Here is a 21,651-nt window from a genome sequence, read left to right as displayed (position 1 = left end):
CCTGAGAAAGCCCTGTTGGATCCGGCCAGTGGCCCCTCCAACTACAGCGCCTTCTTGCCCTACACTGCTGACCTCAGCCTTTTCTCGTAGATGGTGAGCCCGGGGCTGGGGGCGGCAGCCGTTTTCCAGAGATCCCCCCTCCCCATTGAGCCTCTCGAGGTTCGTTGTTTGAGGTGGCACCCTCCCCTCCCCCCTCCGCCTTCAGGCCCCACCGGGAGGTTGGCATCACCTGTGGTGCACGGGCGCCACAAGCTGGCCTCGCCTAGGGCGCGGAGACACCTCGGACCGGCCCTGTTTATACCCCGCCCTTCACTACCCGAAGGAGTCTGAGAGCGGCTTACAATCTCCTTCCCTTCCCCTCCCCACAACAGACACCACTATGGTAAGTCTTCAACAGGGAACGGCCTTGATTCACAGGCGAGTCTCAGAGCATCATGCTTAGTCAGACTGGGAGCAGTGGGGGGGGGGATATTGGAGAAAAGGTTCATAGGCTGTTTTATTAGAGTTTTCATCCCATTTTTCATCCCAGGAGTTCAGGGCAGCCCTCGGACTTCTCCCCCTTTTCCATTTTATCCTCCCAACAATACTGTGAGGTAGATCAGGCTGAGAGTTGGATGTATACCCCGCCCTTCACTCGGAGTTCCAGAGTGGGCTGACGATCTCCTTTCCCCTCCCCTCCCCACAACGCACATCTTGTGAGATAGGTGGGGCCAAGAGAGCTCTTCGAGAACTGCTCGAGAGAACAGCTCTGAGAGAACTTGTGACTGAACCAAGGTCACACCAGAAGCTGCTTGCGGAGGAGTGGGGAATCAAACCCAGTTCTCCCAGATTAGAGTCCGCGCTCCTAACCACTACACCAAACTGGTTCTCTATAAGAACACATTATTATAAGAATACATTATATTATAAGAAGACAAGAGTCACTGGAAAAGACCGTAATGCTAGGGAAGGAGGAAGACCTGATATGAGACGGACTGACTCTCTAGGAAGCCACGGCCCTCAGTCTGCAAGACCTGAGCAAGGTTGCTAATGACAGACATTTTAGAGAACATTACGCCGCACCTTCCTCTCCAATGGGGACCCAAGGTGGCTTACGTCATTCTTCTCTCTCCTAATTCCATCCTCACAACAACCCCGTGAGGTAGGTCATGTTGAGAGCGTGTGACTGGCCCAAGGTCACCCACTGAGCTTCCGTGTCAGAGTGAGCATTCGAACCTGGTTCTCCCAAGTCCTGGTCCAGCACTCCAACCGTCACAGCTACAAGTAAACTAATGACAGAAGTCCAAAGAAGCTGTCAAAACCAAGCGCTACAAGTATATATATTGACACATAAGAATGTAATAATACAGTATGACAGGTAAGTATTTTGCCAGAGCCCTTGTCAAGAAGTCATAAGAAGACGTAGAAGAGTTTACAGTATAACAGGTAAGTATTTTTGCCAAAGAGTCCTTATCAAGAAGACATAAGAAGACGTAGAAGAGTTGACGAAATTCCCCGGAGTACACTTCCGTTTTGTAATTTTTCCAAACATCATCAGGTAAACAAAATTGTGTCTTCTGTTAATTCATCATAGATTGCAATCATTCATAAAGGTAATCAAAGAGGTCCTAATCCATTATACATGGTAACTTTCAGACACATGCTTACCTTTATGAATGATTACAATCTATGATGAATTAAAGGAAGACACAATTTTGTTTACCTGATGATGTTCGGAAGAAGTCAACTCTTCTATGTCTTCTTATGACTTCTTGATCAGGACTCCTTGGCAAAATATTTACCTGTTATACCGTATTATTACATTCTTATGTGTCAATATATATGCATTGTAGCGCTTGGTTTTGACAGCTTCTTTGGACCTCCAACTTTATGGGCATTTGCATCAGGTGACGGAACTCTGGTTTTGTTGGCAGACTTTCAGACCGCCTCTGCCTCCTCCAGCACAGCCCCAGGAAGAAACAACTTGTCCTACATTCTCTTCAGCATCTAAACCGAGTCCCTCCCTGGTCTGTTTTGCCCAGGGCAACACCCTCCAAGGGGCGCGCACGAGCTATTTCTAAGCCATTTGCTCACACGCTGGCCAGCAGACAAGTGGACTCACTTTATAGGATTGGAGCAAGTCCAGGAAAAGGTTCAACTTCTCAACCACGTCATTTTCTTCCTGTTTACCCTAGAAAGCAGAAGGACAAATGAAAGGGAAGCGGCGGTGTGAAACCAGACAGCAGCCGTGAGAAAGCTGATTCAGGAAATCAGCTCAGTCAGAGTCTCTGTGGACAACCACCGGAGCGTTCTGGGGTTCGCCGCTTCACAGTCCAGACTCCTGGTGCAAACCAGGCTGGGGGAGATGGATGCCACTCCGAGGCCCACCTTTGTCAGGATATTCACCCCGTTCCGTAAAGGAGTCGCGAGGCCCCGCGGGAGGCTCACCTGTTGGACCGCTTTGTCCGCGAGCAGCGCAAATTCGACCGAGAGGCCTTTCAGGGCCTGCTTGAGGTTCCCCCAAGCGCTGCTGTTCAGAGCGGCCCAGGAAGGAAGCGGGGTCGTGTCCGAGCCCAGAGCACTGTGGGAAGGAAAACACCCTCTGTTGGGATCTAGGAATGAGCATACACAAAAACCCACAGACGGTCCCTCATGTTATTTATGTTTAGATATACATACTTCGTTTTTCCTCCCAGTGGGGGATCAGAGCAATTTACACCATTCTTCTATCCTCCATTTTATTCGCACAACAACCACCCTGTGGGGTAGGCTAGGCTGACACTGGGCCAAGGTCACCCAGTGAAATTCCAAGGCCAAGGTTTGGTGTGGTGGTTAAGAGCAACATACTCTAATCGGGGAGAACCGGGTTTGATTCCCCACTCCTTCACATGCAGCTGCTGGTGTGACCTTGGGTCAGTCCCAAGTTTTCTCAGAGCTGTCCTCTCACCAGCAGTTCTCTCTCAGCCCTGCCTACCTCACACGGTGTCTGCTGTGGGGAGGGGAAGGGCAAGGAGAATGTAAACCGCTCTGAGACTCCTTTGGGTAATGAAGGGTGAGTTATAAATCCAACCTTCTCCTCCTCCTCCTCTCAGCCTAACCTACCTCACAGGAGGGTTGTTGTATGAATAAAACGGAGGAGAGGCGAAAGCTGAAAGCTGCTTTGGGTCTCCACTGGGGGAAAAAGTGGGGTATATATATGAGGTAAAATAAATACTCATGAAATCACAGCGCTCACGTACAGCCCTGGTCTTTGCAGTGTCTCTATCATTTTAAGGACCCTTCAAATTATTTGCAAATATTTATTTGCATCCTGCTTTTCTCTCCAGCTGGGACTCAAAACAGCTTAGAGCATGATTGTCTCCTCCTCTGTTCTCTCACAACAATCCTTGGAGGTTGGCCATTTTTAGACCGTGTGACAGGCCCAAGGTCACCCAGCAGGCTTCTGTGGTAGAGGTGAGGACTCCAACCCAGCTCTATCTGCTCCACCACGGTGGCTCTTGGTCCAACTGAATGGGGTTAAATTGGCAACAACCAAAGTCAGGCCAAGAGCCATTCCTTGCAGCTTCTTTCTTAGGAAGAATGTCCTGCTCCCTAAGAACACACATCATTCAGACAATACACACCCTCTTTGCCTTTCCAGGGAGTACACGATTAGAAGAAAACTCAGCTTCAGAATACTGGCGTTCCTTATGTGTGCTTGCTCCATAGACCAGCACGTAAACAGGAACTCTTCCAAGGTCCCCCGTAAGAGGGATGCCCACAAGAGGCTGTGATGCTCTGTATCCTTGGTGCTTGGGGGGGGGGGGCAACAGTGGGGGAAGCTTCTGGAATTGCTCGGATTTTTATCTCGCCCTTCCCTGCATGCAGGGCTCAGGGCGGCTCCCAACAGATTAAGAATGCAGATAAAACAATAAAAACATTCTGCAGTTCAATAATTCAACGTAATTTAACACACCCAGACAGCTCATAGGTCTATAAAATGCCCAAGATTGTAAAAGGGTGGTAGGCGAACACCCCCACAATGACTGAATAAGCTAAGTCAGGGGTGGGGGTGGGAGGGTAGGCCAAAATCATGAGACAACCATCACATCAACCAAAGGCCCAGCAGAACTTCTCCATTTTACAGACCCTGCAGAACTGAAGCAGATCCCGCCAGGGCCCTGATCTCACGCGGGAGTGTGTTCCACCAGGCCGGAGACAGAGGCGAAAAGGCTCCAGCTCTGGTCAAGACTAAACGAATTTCCTTAGGGTTGGTGATCACGAGCAGCTGTTGTTCAGATGAGTGTAACACTCTTTGAGAGACACAGGAGGAGAGGCGATCCTGTAAATATGTAGGTCCCAGACTGCTCAGGGCTTTGAAGGTTAATACCGAAACCTTGAACTGGATTCGTACTCCACTGAGAGCAAGTGCAGCTGTTGGAGCACTGGTTGGATATGTGCTCTAAGAGGTGCCCACGGAAGGAGCCCCCGCCACTGCATTTTGAACCAGTTGGAGTTTCCGAGTCAACCTCAAGGGCAGCCCAGTGTAGAGCGAGTTACAGTAATCCAGCCTGGAGTTCTGGCCCCGCTGGTGGACCTCCTGGTGGCACCTGGGTATTGGCCACTGAGTGACAGAGTGTTGGTCTGGATGGGCCATTGGCCTGATCCAACATTGGGTTCTCTTATGTTCTTATGTCTGGGGCAGTGATACTCTGTCTTCTTGGTGCTTGGGGGGCAACAGTGGAAGGGCTTCTGGAGTTCTGGCCCTGCTGGTGGACCTCCTGATGGCACTGACCACTGTGTGACATAAGAGTGTAAGACTGGATGGGCCGTTGGCCTGATCCAACATGATGATGATGATGGATGATGATGATGGAGGAGGAGGAGGAAGAGGAGGAGGAGATTGGATTTCTACCCCGTCCTTCTCTCAGAGAGGTTTACAAACTCCTCTCCCTTCCCCTCCCCACAACAGACACCCTGTGAGGTACGTGGGGCTGAGAGAACTCTGACAGAAACTGCTCTTTCAAGGACAACTCTGACAGAACTATGGCTTGCCCAAGGTCATCAAACCCCGTTCTCCCAGATTAGAGTCCGTGCACTTAACCACTACACCAAACATGGCTTCTCTTATGCTCTTATGTCTGGGACAGTGATGCTCTGCCTTCTTGGTGTTTGGAGGGGCAACCGTGAGAGGGGTTCTGGAGTTCTGGCCCCACTGGTGGAGCTCCTGATGGCACCTGGGTTTTGGCCACTGTATGACAGAGAGTGTTGGACTGGGTGGGCCGCTGGCCTGATCCAACATGGCTCCTCTTCTTTCCTTATGAGACCAGCCCACCCACCCCCTTCCTGTTCTAACCTCAGCTCCTTCCCAAATATGAGGAGGTCAGCGGCGTTGTCAACCGCTCGGGTGGCAATCCGCTCCGCCCGGTCCCGTAGCTTGTAGAAACTGTTGTAGATGTTTCGGATCAGCTCCCGGCTGGCCGCGAACTGGAGCTGGATGTCGGCGGGCAGGAAATCCTACAGGAGAGCACAAGGGTAGAGCTGACCGATCCTGCAAGGCTTTGGACAGCCGTCTGAAAGGCGCAAACAACTCGCGGCAAAGGGAGAAAGCCGGGGGGGGGGAGCAGTGTGCTAAGGCCCAGGACGCGTGAATCTGTCAGTGCGCCGATCAGATTCTGAGCAGCAGAGGTTGGTCCTCTGCACCACCCCACGCCAACAGCCTCCACCACACCAGTCCTCAAAATGCCAGCACTGCAACCTTCAAACGTATGGAAAGTTTCACTGGGTCTACTGATGCATGGGCCACAACTAGGGCTCTGGGTTGTGAAATTCCTGGAGATTTGGGGGACAGGGCCTCGGGAGGGTAGGGACCACATGTCCTAGAGTCCCCTCTCCAAAGCAGACACTTCCTCCAGGGGAAATGACAAAAAAAGGTACCTGCACAGCAACGCTCCCTCTAAGCTGTGGAGTCTTGTGAGCAAAAATTATCCTTTGTGAGCCACTGGGCATTAAAGTTGTGAGCGAGCGATTTGGCTACTGCATAAATTTGTTTGCTCTGGAGCCATCCTGCCTGAGCGAAGACAAAAACCTGTGAGCCTCAGGCTAAAAAACTGTGAGCTAGCTCACACCAACTCAGGTTAGAGGGAACATTGCTGCACAGTTAGAAACAGGAAACAACATCAAGACCGTGCACCAAACCAATTCCGTATCAAAATGTACTGTATATTATGCTTATTAAATCCATACAAGTTTAAGAACAAGGAAAGATACAGAATCTACAAGGGGCGGGACCCGCGATACTCGCGGGGGGGGACCTCCACACTTATGAGGCAGAGGAGGAAGCAGCAGGAGGATGTAAGTTCCCCCCATCCCACCAGTTCCCCCCCGTCTCCTCAAACCCCCCTCCACCCCCTCCAAAGCGGCGGCGGCGAGGGAGTTCGCAGAGCGTTCCCTGCGCATGCGCAGGGGACGCTCTGTCACTTTTGGGAGGATTTAAGTATCCCCCCGATATTTTTCCCGGGTTTTTAGATTTTTGTGCACACCTGGGGATTGCCCCAAGTGTGCACAAACATCTCCCTCCCCCCCAGGTGCCCCCGATGTGCGGAAATAAGTATCTGCACGCAGGGGGCATGTTCGGTATTAGATATATAGATTATACTTGTATAAAAACACTTGGAGTGCAAATAATTGCAAAATCACAGAAAGTTCATAGTAGAATTTTCTTATACAGAATTACTGAGCACTCTCAGAGGAGTGAACAACGTTCCAAAGGATGTTAATCCCAGAAGGGCGGTTCTCATAGAAGAATCCAATAGTTCCAGAAGATTTTCCCTTATGAGCTTGCTAGCTATGGGCTGTCTCGTTGCGCTAAGAAGCTTTCTCAGAGTAGAACCGACAAACCCATATTTTCTGTATCAAAATCAGTGTACCCACAATAATGTTTGTATTGTGTCAGTTCTTGTAAAGGTACAATACATTCACACACTTAAATGATACAAACAAAACTAAACACATGCACAATATTTCAAGAAGTTAACATTTCAAAGCATTGTAAACAAATGTCAGGTTCACAACACGAAGCTCGCAAGACTACAGGGAGCTGGTAAGAAGAATCCCATTTCTGTGCACCAACATCCGGTCTTACAGCTTCAACTGTTTATGGATCAGAATTTCTGGAAGCGTAGTATAAAGGGCAAAATTAGCTCCTTATTTCTCAAGACTTAGAACATATAGTTGAAAGAGGGAATGGCTGGTGGAGTTTCAGAACGTGGTGATGGCCTACAGAAATTCACTTCCAAAAATTCTTTAAAGTGTTAATCTCTTGAAATATTGTGCATGTGTTTCGTTTCGTTCGTATCATTTAAGTCTGTGAATGTATTGTACCTTTACGACAACTGACACAATACAAATACTGTTTCTATAATCTACATGTTTATTTAAATCTTAATATATACTTTATTACATATGGCGCTTTAGTATTTGAATATTCTCACCTGGAGGCCGGCAACTCTCATCACAGAACACCCTTACCCAGCACAGTGGTGGGAAATGGCAGGTGCATGAGTCATTGTGGGCGCATTGCAAGAGTTATAATTGCCACAGTGTCTGCCAGGGTTATGACAGAACAGTGGATCGGGAAGCCAAGAGGAAAAGGCAAATATTTGGTAAGGCGAGGATTAGGTAAGGGAACGCCACCTACAGTAATGGGTGCTGTAATAGGTATCCTTGCTATGAACCAAAAGTTAGAAGCAGTCAGGATTTCCAACTCCCAAAGCACATTTGATAGTCCGGTATCCGAAGAAGGAAGCTTCAGCTCTCGAACGTTTGTACCCCGAAAATCTTGTGGGCAACTAACGTTCCACTTGACTCGAGTTGAATTCTTAAAGCAATGTGTTTTAGATTTCTATGGCCTACACTCACCTGATCCTTGCACACGCCACAGGTCAAAACAACTACACGGACAGTAGATAGCATCATTTATGGAAAATATTTATCTACCGCTTTTCCAGCGAGCACCCAAAGCAGTTGTTGACTAAGCAAAGACATCACGCCTCTCAAGGTTTGCCATCCTCCAGTTTAGAATCCAGGGGCACCTTGAAGACCAACAAAGTTTTATTCAAGATGTGAGCTTTCGTGTGTGCACACACTTCGTCAGACACTGAAATGGAATTACAGGTCATAGTTGTATATATAGGTGGCTTGTTAAATTAGCATGCAGAATAGTGAAAATATTTTTTAACAGATCATAAAAATGGCAAGCTGGTTTCTGGTATCATCTGTTTCAGTTCAACTGTGTGTGGGGGGAAACAACAAGGGTAATAAATACTTTCGAACTGCAGACTGATGTGTCCTGACCTGTGAGAATCCCGTCCGTCCGTAGACACCCCCCCCCCCCCCCCCCCCCCCTCTAGCACGGAAGCAAACTTTACAGCATCTTGGCTGTGCAGAGTACCAGAAACCAGCTTGTCATTCTTTTGAGCTGTTAAGAAATATTTTCATTATTTTGCATGATAATTTAACACGGCACCGATATATACAACTATGATCTGTAATTCCATTTCAATGTCTGACGAAGTGTGCGCGCACACGAAAGCTCACACCTTGAATAAAACTTTGCTGGTCTTAAAGGTGCCCAGTCTGGACTCTAACTTTGTTCTATGGCTTCAGACCAACACGGCTGCCCACCTTGATCCATCTTCCAGGTGGGAGATCTCCCGCTATTACGACTGATCTCCAAGCGACAGAGATCAGTTCACCTGGATAAAACGGCTGATTTGGAAGGTGAACTCTGTGGCTTGATGCCCCATCGAAGTCCCGCCCCTCCCCAAACCCCACCCTCCTCGGGTTCCACCCCCGAAATCTCCAGGTATTTCCCAACCCAGAGCTGACAGCAACCACACCCTCTCCCTTCTGCTCCCAGCGATAGACAGCAGTTGCTTATCCTGCCTTCAGTTAGTCAGCTTAATTCCCACTGATGCCAGCAGAGTTTAAGCCGGCTTGACTGTAACCTGAACTGCAGCCCGGCATTCACTCGGCAATGGAAGGAAAGCCCCAGAAAGTTTCCAACACAGGTTGAGCCCCTTCTGCTTGCCAAGCAAGTAAGAAGCGTTCCAAGCGCGTAAGAGGTGTTCCAGCGGCCCGTAGGCAATACCTTGGCTTGGGTGGCGAACTTGCAGATCATGAACTCATCCCCCACGCCCTGGACCAGCTCTTTCAGTTTGTTTTGCACATCCTTCGAAAACAAGAGAAAAAAAGATTCATGACGGGCAAAAGGAAATACGACTTGACACAGAGTGATTCAAACGTGGGATTCGCTGCCGGAGAATGTAGCGATGGCCACAGGGATACACAGCTTGAAAAGGGAATGAGATAGATTCATGGAGGATGAGTCTATCAGTGGCTACCAGCCATGGTGGCTGAGGGGAACCTCCATGTTCAGAAGCACTAAACCTCTGAATCCTGGAGCCAGGAGGCAACATCAGGGGAAGGCCTCGGCCTCTATGCCCTCTGGTTGGCCCTCCAGAGGAACTGGGTGGCCACTGTGTAAGGCAGGATGCTGGACTAGATGGACTATTGGTCTGATCCAGTAGGGCTCTTCTTACGTTAAGTCTATCAGTGGATACTAACCACTGTGACTGAGGGGAACATTCGGGGGCACTAAACCTCTGAATCCCAGAGCCAGAAGGAAACATCAGGGGAAGGCCTTGGTCTCTACACCCTGTTGTTGACCCTCCAGAGGAACTGGGTGGCCGCTGTGTGAGACGGGATGCTGGACTAGATGGACTATTGGTCTGATCCAGTAGGGCTCTTCTTACGTTAAGTCTATCAGTGGATACTAACCACTGTGACTGAGGGGAACATTCGGGGGCACTAAACCTCTGAATCCTGGAGCCAGGAGGCAACATCAGGGGAAGGCCTCAGCCTCCATGCCCCATTGTTGGAAATCCAGAGGAGCTGTGTGAGACAGGATGCTGGACTAGATGGGCCACTGGTCTGATGCAGCAGGGCTCTTCTGAGGTTCTTCTCAGGGGAAGGCCTCAGACTCCATGCCCTGTTGTTGGCCCTCCAGAGGAGCTGGTTGGCCGCTGTGTGAGACGGGATGCTGGACTAGATGGACTATTGGTCTGATCCAACAAGCCTCCTCTGATGTTCTTAAAAGGCGGGGAGAAGTGATCAGACAATTCTCTTGACAAATCAGCAGACAGCAGATTCATTCTTATGAGTGGTAACTTGTGAGACTCACAAGAGAGGGAACTCCCATCCATTCCCTGCCAGCCCCCCAATTTTTCCACCTCTGCACTCCTACCGCTGCTTTCCCTCTTTTCCCCACCCCCATGGCCGGCACTTTTACACCTGTCGTTGCCTTTCCTAGCCAAACCCACACAAGTGATTAGGGGAGGGGCTGCGCTCGGAGTCCCTACAGGGCATGAAGCCCGTCTACGCGACACCTCTCCCCAGCGGGCCCAAAAACTCACCGAGCCGCTGAAGGACAGGAAGAGTTTGAGGAGGACATCTTCTGAGAATGGAGGGTGCCTTGCCACCAGGTTGATGAAGCGCTTCAACGCTCGACGCCTCCCTTCGATGAACTCTCGGTCTGCTGTGGGGGTGGAGAGGAGAACAGAGGAGGGTAAGGATCGGGCCCATTCCGACTTTGAAGCAGGAATCTACTACACCTCTGCTTTGGGACCGAACAGAGCCAGGCTGCCTTTGAACCTTGCCGGTTCTGTACAAATCCGGCGGCCTACGCAACCGTACCCTACTAACCGTGTCCCAAGTAGGGAATGCTCACCAGACGCTGAATAAAGTGATATGCTCTTGTTGTGTATTGATTTGTGGGTATGTTTGTGGATGGTGCAGGCTAGCCTGATCTCGTCACATCTCAGAAGATAAGTAGGCCCTGGTTAGTACGTGCATGGGAGACCACCAAGGAAGCCCAGGGTTGCTATGCAGAGGCAGGCAATGGCAGAACACCTCTGTCTGTCTCTGACGGCCTGTCCTGGATGGCCCCGGCTAGCCTGATCTAGTCTAGATCCTGGAAGTTAAGCAGGCTCAGCTTTGGTTAGTATTTGGATGGAAGACCATCATGGAATTCCACGGTTGCTATGCAGAGGCAGGTGATGGCAGAACACCTCTGCTCGTCTCTTCCCTTGACCTGGATGGCCCAGGCTGGCCCGATCCCGTCAGATCTCAGAAGCTAAGAAGGGCCAGCCCTGGGGAGTACTTGGATGGGAGACCACCAAGGAAGTTCAGGGTCGTTATGCAGAGGCAGGCAACAGCAGACCACCTTGGAACATCTCTTGCCTTGAAAATCCTACAGGATCACCATAACTTGACCGGACAACACTTAATTATTATAGAAGCCAAAAATGAGAGATCACGGGAGGAGGTGGAAATCCAAACAAAACATCCGTGACAAAAATAACGAAGAGACAATAAAGGTGTGTGCAAAATCATACACTGTAGTAATTCTGTAGAAAATTCTCTTCTATCATCGCTCACACGCATTACTAAAGTAAATGATTTTGCACACGTATCTTTATTGACTCTTCATTATTTTTGCCACGGATGTTTTGTTTGGATTTCCAACACTTAATTATTAGCAGCCTAAATAGTCCAGACTAGTCTGAGCTTATCAGAGCTTAGACAGTAGGAGAGTCAGCCCTGGTTCGTACTCGAATGGGAGACCACAATGGAAGTCCAACGTTGATACACGGAGGCAGGCAATGGAAAACCACCTCTGAACACCTCTGCCCCTGGTCTGGATAGCCCACGCTAACCCAGTCTCAGAAGCTAAGCAGGGTCAGCCCTGTTTAGTATTTGGATGGGAGACCACCAAGGAAAGCCCAGGGTTGCTGTGCAGAGGCAGGCAATGGCAAACCACCTCTGAACACCCCTGCCCCTGGTCTGGATAGCCCATGCTAACCGAATCTCAGAAGCTAAGCAGGGTCAGCCCTGTTTAGTATTTGGATCGGAGACCACCAAGGAAAGTCCAGGGTTGCTGTGCAGAGGCAGGCAATGGCAAACCACCTCTGTTCCTCTTTTGCCCTGACCTGGAAGGTCCAGGGTGGCCCGATCTTCTCACATTTCGGAAGTTAGCAGGGTCGGCCCTGTTTAGTATTTGGATCGGAGACCACCAAGGAAAGCCCAGGGTTGCTGTGCAGAGGCAGGCAATGGCAAACTACCTCTGAACACCCCTGCCCCTGGTCTGGATAGCCCATGCTAACCGAATCTCAGAAGCTAAGCAGGGTCAGCCCTGTTTAGTATTTGGATCGGAGACCACCAAGGAAAGCCCAGGGTTGCTGTGCAGAGGCAGGCAATGGCAAACCACCTCTGTTCCTCTTTTGCCCTGACCTGGAAGGTCCAGGGTGGCCCGATCTTCTCACATTTCGGAAGTTAGCAGGGTCGGCCCTGTTTAGTATTTGGATGGGAGACCACCAAGGAAAGTCCAGGGTTGCTACACAGAGGCAGGCAATAGCAAACCACCTCTGTTCCTCTTTTGCCCTGATCTGGAAGGCCCAGGGTGGCCCGATATTCTCACATTTCGGAGGTTAGAAGGGTCAGCCCAGTTTAGTATTTGGATGGGAGACCACCAAGGAAAGTCCAGGGTTGCTACACAGAGGCAGGCAATAGCAAACCACCTCTGTTCCTCTTTTGCCCTGATCTGGAAGGCCCAGGGTGGCCCGATATTCTCACATTTCGGAGGTTAGAAGGGTCAGCCCAGTTTAGTATTTGGATGGGAGACCACCAAGGAAAGTCCAGGGTTGTTGGGCAGAGGCAGGCAGTGACAAACCACCTCTGTTCATCTCTTGCCTTGAAAATCCTATAGGGTCGCTGGAGGCCAGCTGCGACTAGACAGCACTTTGCAGCAGCAAAGTACCTGGATGAGGGGGTAGGACAGGAGGGGAAGCAAGCATGGAGATACAATTCAGCCATATATCCTTCAGATGAAGAGCAACCAGTGTCTTCACTGAAGAGAAACTCCACAGCACAGCTAGGAAACACCTCCAATGGAGACCCTTAGAAAGCTACATGGATGACAAGTCTTACTCTGTATTGAAGGCTGAAGGGCGGATTTTTTAGCACAACAGATGGCCAAAATCTTGACCAGGAAAGTCTAGTTCCCTTCACTGTTTCCTGGATTCAGAACAGAGAATCGATCACAGCATAAGCTGTCCTGTCACTCAAGCAGAGAAAGGAGGAGGAGGGACTGGATTTATACCCTGCCCTTCACTCGAAGTCTCAGAGCAGCTTACAGTCTCCTTTCCCTTCCCCTCCCCACAAAGATACGCCTTGCTCAAACTATTTTTAACTTACTTAGAAACCGTTCTTGGGGCTTTCTTGCTGTAGTTTGGTGTAGTGGTTAAGTGCACGGACTCCAATCTGGGAGAACCGGGTTTGATGCCCCACTCCTCCACTTGCACCTGGCTGGATGACCTTGGGCAAGCCATAGTTCTGATAAGAGCTGTTCTTGAGAAAAGAGCATTTTCTGTCAAGAGCTCTCTCAGCCTCACCCACCTCACAGGGTGTCTGTTGTGAGGAGGGGAAGGGAAAGGAGTTTGTAAGCCGCTCTGAGACACCTTTGGGTAGTGAAGGGCGGGGTATAAATCCAATCTCTTCTTCTTCTCCCCCCCTTCTAACCACAGTTGCCAGCTGCCACAAACCACAGCTTTTATTAGGTGTACACGTGTGTGGGTGTGTATACACACACACAGTCAAGTCAGCCTGCTGTGGTTTCTCTACGGTGCCAACTTATGCCTCCTCCCCACCCCGCTGTTCTATTCGCAAATACGGAATTTCCTTTCTGTCAAGCTGCGTGTAGCCATGCTGAAAAATAGGTTGCGTTAAAACTGCCCCAAGGAATTGTAAGAAAGTCCCCGCAAATTCCTCCACGGGAGAGATGAAATGTCAGCATTCTTCCGGCCCTTGGGTCCCAAAATCTTTCTCCTGTTCGTCTTGTGCCAGCGTTGTGGTCACTCGCTTCCATGTCACTGGCTGTTTGCCAGACTCCTAACATTTCTTTCTCTGGTTAAAAGACAACCGTTCTGAAATGTATGTTTACAATCAACCAAGATTCAGACTTGGAGCCAGTGTGGTGGTGGTGGTGGAGAAGAAGAAGGAAGAGGAGGAGAAGATTGGGTAGTGAAGGCGGGGTATAAATCCAAAGGAGTCTCAGAGCGGCTTACAATCTCCTTTCCCTTCCCCTCCCCACACAGACACCCTGTGAGGTAGGTGGGGCTGAGAGAGCTCTTTTGAGAACTGCGCTTGAGAGAACAGCTCTGAGAGAACTTGTGAATGACTCAAGGTCACACCAACAGCCGCATGTGGAGGAGTGGGGAAATCAAACCCAGTTTTCCCATATTAGAGTCTGCACTCCTAACCACTACACTAAACTGATTAAGAATGGTGGACTCTGGGGGCTTCCGGTCTGGCTCCCGCGAATGGCGGACGCATCCTCGGGTCGCTCCCGAGGTCGTCTCGCCCGCCCGCGGTGGAGGAGGGAATCCGCGCGAGCGGAGACCCGAACGAGCCCCTCAGGAATGGAGGAGCTCGGATCCGGGGCGCTTTAGGGCGCACCAGGGGGGAGTCTCTCTTTCGGCCGAGAGGTCGAGGACCGAGGCTCCCGCCATGCCCTGCCCCAATGGACCTTGCTGCGTGAGCGACCCCATTTCACGGGGTTTAGCGGAGCCACCAGACGTCACCGAGTGATAAAGCGACCATCCGAAAAAATGGAAAAAGAAAAGATCGGCTTAACTGTGAGTTGTCAAAATGCAGAGAAAAAGAACTAAAACCGCTTCCCCCCCCCCAGCGAAAAAGTCGAGGAGGTTAATCCTCTAAATGCATAAGCGAAAAAGAAAAGGAGGGGGGAATGGACTGAGCGAATAGTGGTGTTTTCCTTTGATGTATTTGAAATAAAGCAAGAAAAAGTTTTGTTTCTCTGGAGCGCATTTTAAGAACTTTATTGAAAATAAACAATAAAAAAAAGATGTCGGAGCTGGGCAAAGGCAAGCGGAGAAGAAGGGAGGGACTTCCGTCTGGGCGTTTGCTTATATGTGAGAGCCGGCTGCTTAATGCTTGGATTGTTTATGGCTGTGAATCTGACGGGGGGATTGTGAAAAATGGAAAAGTTTGAACTGTGACAGCGAGAAGTGCCTTGTAAGCGCTTATAAAAGTCAACAGTTGCAGAGGAGGATCCAACGGAGAGTTTGGGAGCGGATAAAAGCGAAATTGAAATTTAATACCATTCTCAAAGCTGGAGATCTCCCGAAACGGCATGAAAGGAAGAGGATTTATAGCACATGAACTGAAAGAGTTAACAGCAACCCGAAGGACGATTGAAAAAAGCTGGAAGGTGAGGAAAACAGAGGAAGCTCCTCCACGTCATCGGGAGTGTAAAAGTAATCAGCACGCAAAGAAGCGGTTCTGAATGCGCCCTGAAGAGACTTTTTAACAGAAATTCAAAGGAACATCACTAACATACTAACATAGAACTAACTGTGACCGGATTGAAAAAAGATGTTTGACAACACACAGAAGAAGCCCAAGAAGAATGTTTGGACATTACTAACAGTTTAATTTACCAGTTAATATATCACTCAGCTTTCTCTTTCTCCCACTGTATACCCCTCCCATTTTTCCTTTTAAGCGAAACACCTCCCCTTTTTAGGAGAGTCAATAAAATCTTTATTAAAAAAAAAAAAGAATGGTGGACTCTGATCAGGGGAACTGGGTGTAATTCCCCACTCCTCTACATGAAGCCAGCTCGGTGACGTTGGGTCAGTCACAGTTTTCTCTCTCAGAGCTCTCTCAGCCCCACCTACTTCACAAGGTGCCTGCTGTGGAAGAGGAAGGGAAGGCGATTGGAAGCCACTTTGGGACTCCTTCGGGTAGTGAAAGGCGGGGTATTAAAAAACGAACTCCTACTCCTCTTCTTCTTCTTCTAATTCACTTATATCTTTGCCCACCTTCCCACCCAATTCAGGGTTCCCAAGGTGGCGAACACTGAAACATTTCAAAATATTTCGAACATTAACAAGCATTTTAGTTAAAACACAACAGAAACGCATAAAGACAGAAATGCATTAAAAACACACACACAAACAGAGAGGGGGGGCCTAAGAAGAGCCGGTGAGGTAGGGATGCCAGCCTTCAGGAGGGGCCTGGAGATCTCCTGGAATTGCAGCTCATCTCCAGACTGCAGAGATCAATTCCCCTGGAGAAAATGCACACTTCAGAGGGTGGACTCTGTGGCACCGTACCCCACTCAGGTCCCTTGTCCTCTCCAGGCTCCACCCCCAAATCTCCAGGAGTTCCCCAGCCTGGACCTGGCAAGTCTACCGCCCTCCCTTTCCCCAGGGTCCAAGGGGGACCTGGCATCCCTATTAAGTGAGGGAACACCAAGCAAGACAAAGGAGTCTTTGCCCCCTGCTGGAAGACAATGACAGAGGGAGACAGAAGAATCTCCCCAAGGAGAGAGTTCCAAATTTCCAGTGCCACCACCAAGAAGACCCTTTCTCAGGTTGTGATGTGACCAGTGTTCCCTCTAAGCTGAGTTAGTGTGAGCTAGCTCACAGTTCTTTAGCCTCCAGCCCACATATTTTTGTCTTAGCTCAGGAAGGATGGCTTCAGAGCAAACCCATTTATGTGGTAGTCAGATCGCTCCCTCACAACTTTAATGCCAGTAGCTCACAAAGTAGAATCTTTGCTCACAAGACTCCACAGCTTAGAGGGAGCACTCGACGTGACTAGCCTCAGATAGTGGGGGTATCCAAAGCGGGGCTCTGAAGGTGACCGGAGTGGACGGTTAGGGTCATATGGGAGAAGGCATTTCTCAGTTGTTCAGTAGGTGTCCAGAGGGGAAGGTGAGTTCGGCTATCACAGCTAGCCTGCTAGCATGGCTGGACTTCCTGCTGCGTTTAACCACATGATGGTGCCAGCGGCCATCTTGGAAAACGACATACTTACAAGCAATCCTAGAACGCAGACTGGTTTTAAGATCGAACTCCAGTCACCAAAGCAACATTTGGTGGGCACTCAGAAAGGCACTAGTGGATGCTATATGGTGCCCATGGGCACCGCGCTGGAGACCCCTGCACCAAGCTCTGCCTGAACTCCTGGGCATTCAACACAGAACTGCATTCAGCCACTGATACACATGCAAGTCCAAACCATTCAGAAGAAAAGAGCAAGAGACCAGTAGCACCTTAAAGACTAACATGAGCTTGTGTGAGTCACCGCTCAATTCTTCAGATGCAGCTAGAATGGGAGTCCATCAGTCCTGTTTATTGGAAAGTGGAGTGATTTCAGATGTCGAACGCCATTCGCAGGCAAATGACAATAGCAGGCGTGATTGGATTTAGGTGAGATATGCAAAGGGGTAATGGGCATGGAGAATCAGCAATGGTAATGAGACAGGAAATCTAGGTCTTGATTCAGTCCAGGCGGATGCATTGTCTTGAGCATTATCAATGGCAATTCAGCAGCCATTCAGAGTTCTTCTAACACCTTTCTGATTTTTAAAAAAAAGGCTATCAGGGACTTCTGTTTTGGGACTTCACTGAAATTATGACATCAGCAAACCACAGCACGGACCAGTTTAAGAATGAGTACACACTAGGGACCCAAGTTGGTAGCAATTGTAGAACCATCTGCTTGGCATTCCCCTTCCTTCTTCCACCTAAATGAATATACATGTGAAGTGCCTGTGCCGCTTCCCTTTTTTCTTACCACTTAAATGTCAGCTTAACTTCCCTATTTCTTTGCACCCACAAAAAAGGGGATTCGCAGGTTGAAAAAATAATAAAGTAACAACAGCAGAGCAGAGTCTTCCATGAAACTGCCAATGGCCCAGCATCTTGGCGCACACCAGGAATTTCTGTATAAGGGGCACAGGATGCTGAAGGCACCCAGAGAGACTGAGAAGAAACGGGGCAAACCCCTTCTTTTTTCCCATCCAGACTCTCAGCACAGACACCCCTGTGCTAATTTCGGCATTTTTTATTGCATCATGGATTGTATGTTTGCTGTTCTGAGAGCGACGTTTTTAATGGGGCACTCTGCCTCGAATCTCACTGAGAAAGATGGATCACGAAGTAAAAAAAAAAACCCACTGACTGCTGGACTGTTTCTGAGTTCGATTCAAGCTGATGGTTAGGATCCTTGAAGCCCTTTAGCATCTGTGGATCGCCTATTTGAAGAACCGTCTCCTTCCCTGTGTCCTTCATGTGCCAACAACGGTTTGGGGAGAGGCCATGGCTCAGCGATAGAGCCTCTGCTTGGTGTGCAGAAGGTCGCAGATTCAATCCCTGGCATCTCCAGTAAAAAGAACCAGGCAGTAGGTGATGGGAAAGACCTCTGCCTGAGACCCCAGAGAACTGTAAAGCGGGGCTGTGGCTCTGTGGTAGAGCACCTGCTTGGCATGCAGAAGGTCCCAGGTTCAATCCCCGGCATCTCCAGTTAAAAGGATCAGGTAGGAGGAGATGTGAAAGACCTCCATCTGAGATGCTGGAGAGCCACTGGTGGTCTGAGTAGACAATACTGACTTTGACAGACAGTTACTTTTTTCCCACCATACAGAACAATGGAGGGGATAGGGGCAACCTTTTTGGGGGCCCGTAGAATTGGACCCCCTGGTCCAATGTTCTTCAAACGTGGTTGGTATCTTGGGGAGAGGCTCCAGCAGCTACCCTGCAAGTTTGGAGCCTCTCCCTCAAACCCCCTCCCCTCCAGCCCCCAGAATATACCCTATGTTTTTGCCATTGACTTCAATGGCCCATAGGATATAATGGGGCCGAAATTGACATTCGGCTGGCCCTTTTTCAGGCCTGGAGTTCTAGCGCAGAGCCTGAAAAAGGAGGGGTAGCGGGGAGGTGGCTCTGCAGGCCGTTTTTCAGGGCCGGCGCTCCGGTGCGGAGCCTGAAAAAGGTGGTAAGGGCAGCTCAGCAGTCCCTCCCCCTGTGGTTGCAGCTGTTGCCGAAAACAGCAGGGGGGGGGGGCGGCCATAACTTTTTAAAGAGCCCCTCAGGACAGCTGGGGGAGCCAAAATGACCTCTCACAACAACAGGCCTGTATGCTCTGTTGTTGGCCAACCAGAGGAACTGGTTGGCCACTGTGTGAGACAGGATGCTGGACTAGGTGTCTGATCCCATTGGTCTGATCCCAGCAGGGCTCTTCTGATGTTCTTATCAGGGGAGGGCCTCAGCCTCTATGCCCTGTTGTTGGCCGTCCATAGGAAATGGTTGGCCCCTGTGTGAGCCAGGATACTGAACTAGATGGACCCTCACTGGTTTGATCCAGCAGAGCTCTTCTGATGTTCTTATCAGGGGAGGGCCTCAGCCTCTATGCCCTGTTGTTGGCAATCCAGAGAAAGTGGTTGGCCCCTGTGTGAGACAGGATGCTAGACTAGATGAACCCCTGGTCTGATCCAGCAGGGCTCTTCTGATGTTCTTCTCGGGGGAAGACCTCGCACTCTATGCCCTGTTGTTGGTCCTCCAGGGCAACTGGTTGGCCACTGTGTGAGACAGGATGCTGGACTAGATGGACTATTGGTCTGATCCAGCAGGGCTCTTATGTTTTTATGTTTACTGCCTTTATACCCTACTTTTTCCCCTAAGGAAGAACCCAAAATGGCTTACAACATTCTCCACTTTGCCATTCTATCCCCACAACAACCCTGCTAGGTAGGTTAGGGAGTGTGGGACTGGCCCAAGATCGCCCAGTCAACTTCCATGGCAGAGTGGGAATTTGCACCCGGGTCTCCCAGATCCTACTCTGACATTCTAACTACTACATACTGCACTCTACACACTCTCTGCTTCAAACAGCAGAGGCCCTTCACGTCAACACAGCCCAAACAATGCAGCCCAACGCAACCCAAACTAAAAACATTTTCTCGCTTTGTTGGCGTTCCTGGTTGCCTGCTTCCTAAAAGAGGCAAAGCAGTCGGGTTCAGTGCCATTCTCTCCTTCGAAAAACGTTAAGAAGAAGAAGAAGATCACGGACAGAAGGAGAAAGAGGCCAGAAGAAGCCGAGCCAATGAGCCATTCCAGAAAGAAGAAAGATTGAATAACGTCCCTCCACTGGGTGCTGTTAAGACAGTCCCCACCCCAGCATATATGTGGCCATAGGTAAGGGATAACGGTTAACTGTAAGCCGCTCAGAGACCCCCTGGGGGGTTCGAGCGGGGTAGCAAGTTGAAAGATAAATAAAGAAAGAAAGAAGAGAAGAGATTGGATTTATTATTCATTTAGGTGGATTTATACCCTGCCCTTCACTACCCAAGGGAGTCTCAGAGCGGCTTATAAACTCCTCTCCCTTCCCCTCCACACAACAGACACCCTGTGAGATAGGTGGGGCTGAGAGAGCTCTTGACAGAAACTGCTGTTTTTCAAGAACAGCTCTTGTCAGAACTCTGGCTTGCCCAAGGTCACCCAGCAACTGCGAGTGGAGGACTGGGGAATCAAACCCGGTTCTCCCAGATTAGAGCCCGCGCACTTAACCACTACACCAAACTACAGCAAGAAAGCACCAAGAACGGTTTCTAAGTAAGTTAAAAATAGTTTGAGAAAGGCGTGACTTCCCCATGGCGGCCTGCCTCACTGGCTCGGAAAAGTCTGATGCCTTCACACAGACACACAGGAAGTTGTCTTACAGTCAATCATACCCTTGGTCCATCAAGGTTGGTACTGTCTACTCAGACTGGCAGCAGCACACCAGGGACTCAGGCAGAGGCCTTTCCCATCACCTACTATCCCATCCTTTTCACTAGAGATGCCGGGGATTGAACCTGGGACCTTCTGCCAAGTAGATACCCTTCTACTGAGCCACAGCCCCTCTCTACAGCTCTCCAGGGTCTCAGGCGGAGGTCTTTCCCCATCACCTCCTGCCTGGTCCTTTTAACTGGGGATGCCGGGGATTGAACCTGGGACCTCCTGCAGGCCAAGCAGATGCTCTCCCACTGAGCCACACCCCCTCTCCAAACATATAATTAAACCCTGGATCCACAAAGGTCATTATTGTCTACTCTGACTGGCAGCGGCTCACCAGGGTCTCAGGCAGAGAAAGGTCTTTGAGCAGGAGCAGGAGACAGAGGGGTGAGTGGTTTTTTACTTGCTTTCAGCTGAGAGGATTCAGCTGAGGATTTTGGTAGGAGAACTGGTCTGGGAGTGTGGGGAAGCGCTTGGAGTTTTTGCAGATTCCTGGCTGCTTGAGAGAGGGAGAGGAAAGGGCATTGTTTGTGATTGACTGCAATTGAGAGGAAAAGGAAGGGGCATTGTTTTGCATGTGATTGAGTGCCTGGGTGCATTTGAATAGCTACTGCCAGCCCTCTGCTGGGGGAGGCCTCTATTTAAGGAAGCACCTTGCCAGAGGCAGAGGAGACCCACCTGAGCTCTGAGCAGGAGACAGAGGGGTGAGTATTTAAGAAAGCACCTTGACAGAGGCATGAGCCGAAGGGCGAGCTAAAGGGCTCTTTGCCCGTGGCTCTTAGCCCAGAGACTCTTGGACTAGGGGCTCTGTGAGACGCCCAAGAAGAGGCAGAAAGTGAAAACCCTAGGCTCTTTGTTTTCCCCATAAAGTAATTTGACTTTGACAAGAAAAAACACATAAATACAAAGGGATTTAAAAGGGGGATTACATTTACTTATTTTAAAAGAATTATGAAGCCAGAATGCCAGCAGGGGGTTGGGGGCTATCCAG

General features: G+C 49.8%; 1 protein-coding gene across 1 annotated transcript in view; it reads right to left on the bottom strand.

Moving 5' to 3' along the window:
* SNX8 (sorting nexin 8) overlaps positions 1–21,651 on the bottom strand; it is an 88,557-nt gene that overhangs the window by 6,263 nt on the left and 60,643 nt on the right. Inside the window, exons 6-10 of the mRNA XM_015422075.1 lie at positions 10,434–10,555; positions 9,110–9,190; positions 5,315–5,475; positions 2,428–2,560; positions 2,102–2,170 (exon numbers count right to left, since the gene is read on the bottom strand). Coding sequence (XP_015277561.1) covers positions 2,102–2,170; positions 2,428–2,560; positions 5,315–5,475; positions 9,110–9,190; positions 10,434–10,555 — 566 coding nt within the window. The remainder of the gene's footprint in view (positions 1–2,101; positions 2,171–2,427; positions 2,561–5,314; positions 5,476–9,109; positions 9,191–10,433; positions 10,556–21,651) is intronic.

This window comes from Gekko japonicus, unplaced genomic scaffold (genome assembly GCF_001447785.1).
Source record: "Gekko japonicus isolate JY-2015 unplaced genomic scaffold, Gekko_japonicus_V1.1 scaffold196, whole genome shotgun sequence".
NCBI lineage: Eukaryota > Metazoa > Chordata > Lepidosauria > Squamata > Gekkonidae > Gekko > Gekko japonicus.
This window is presented reverse-complemented; position numbering and strand designations above follow the sequence as displayed.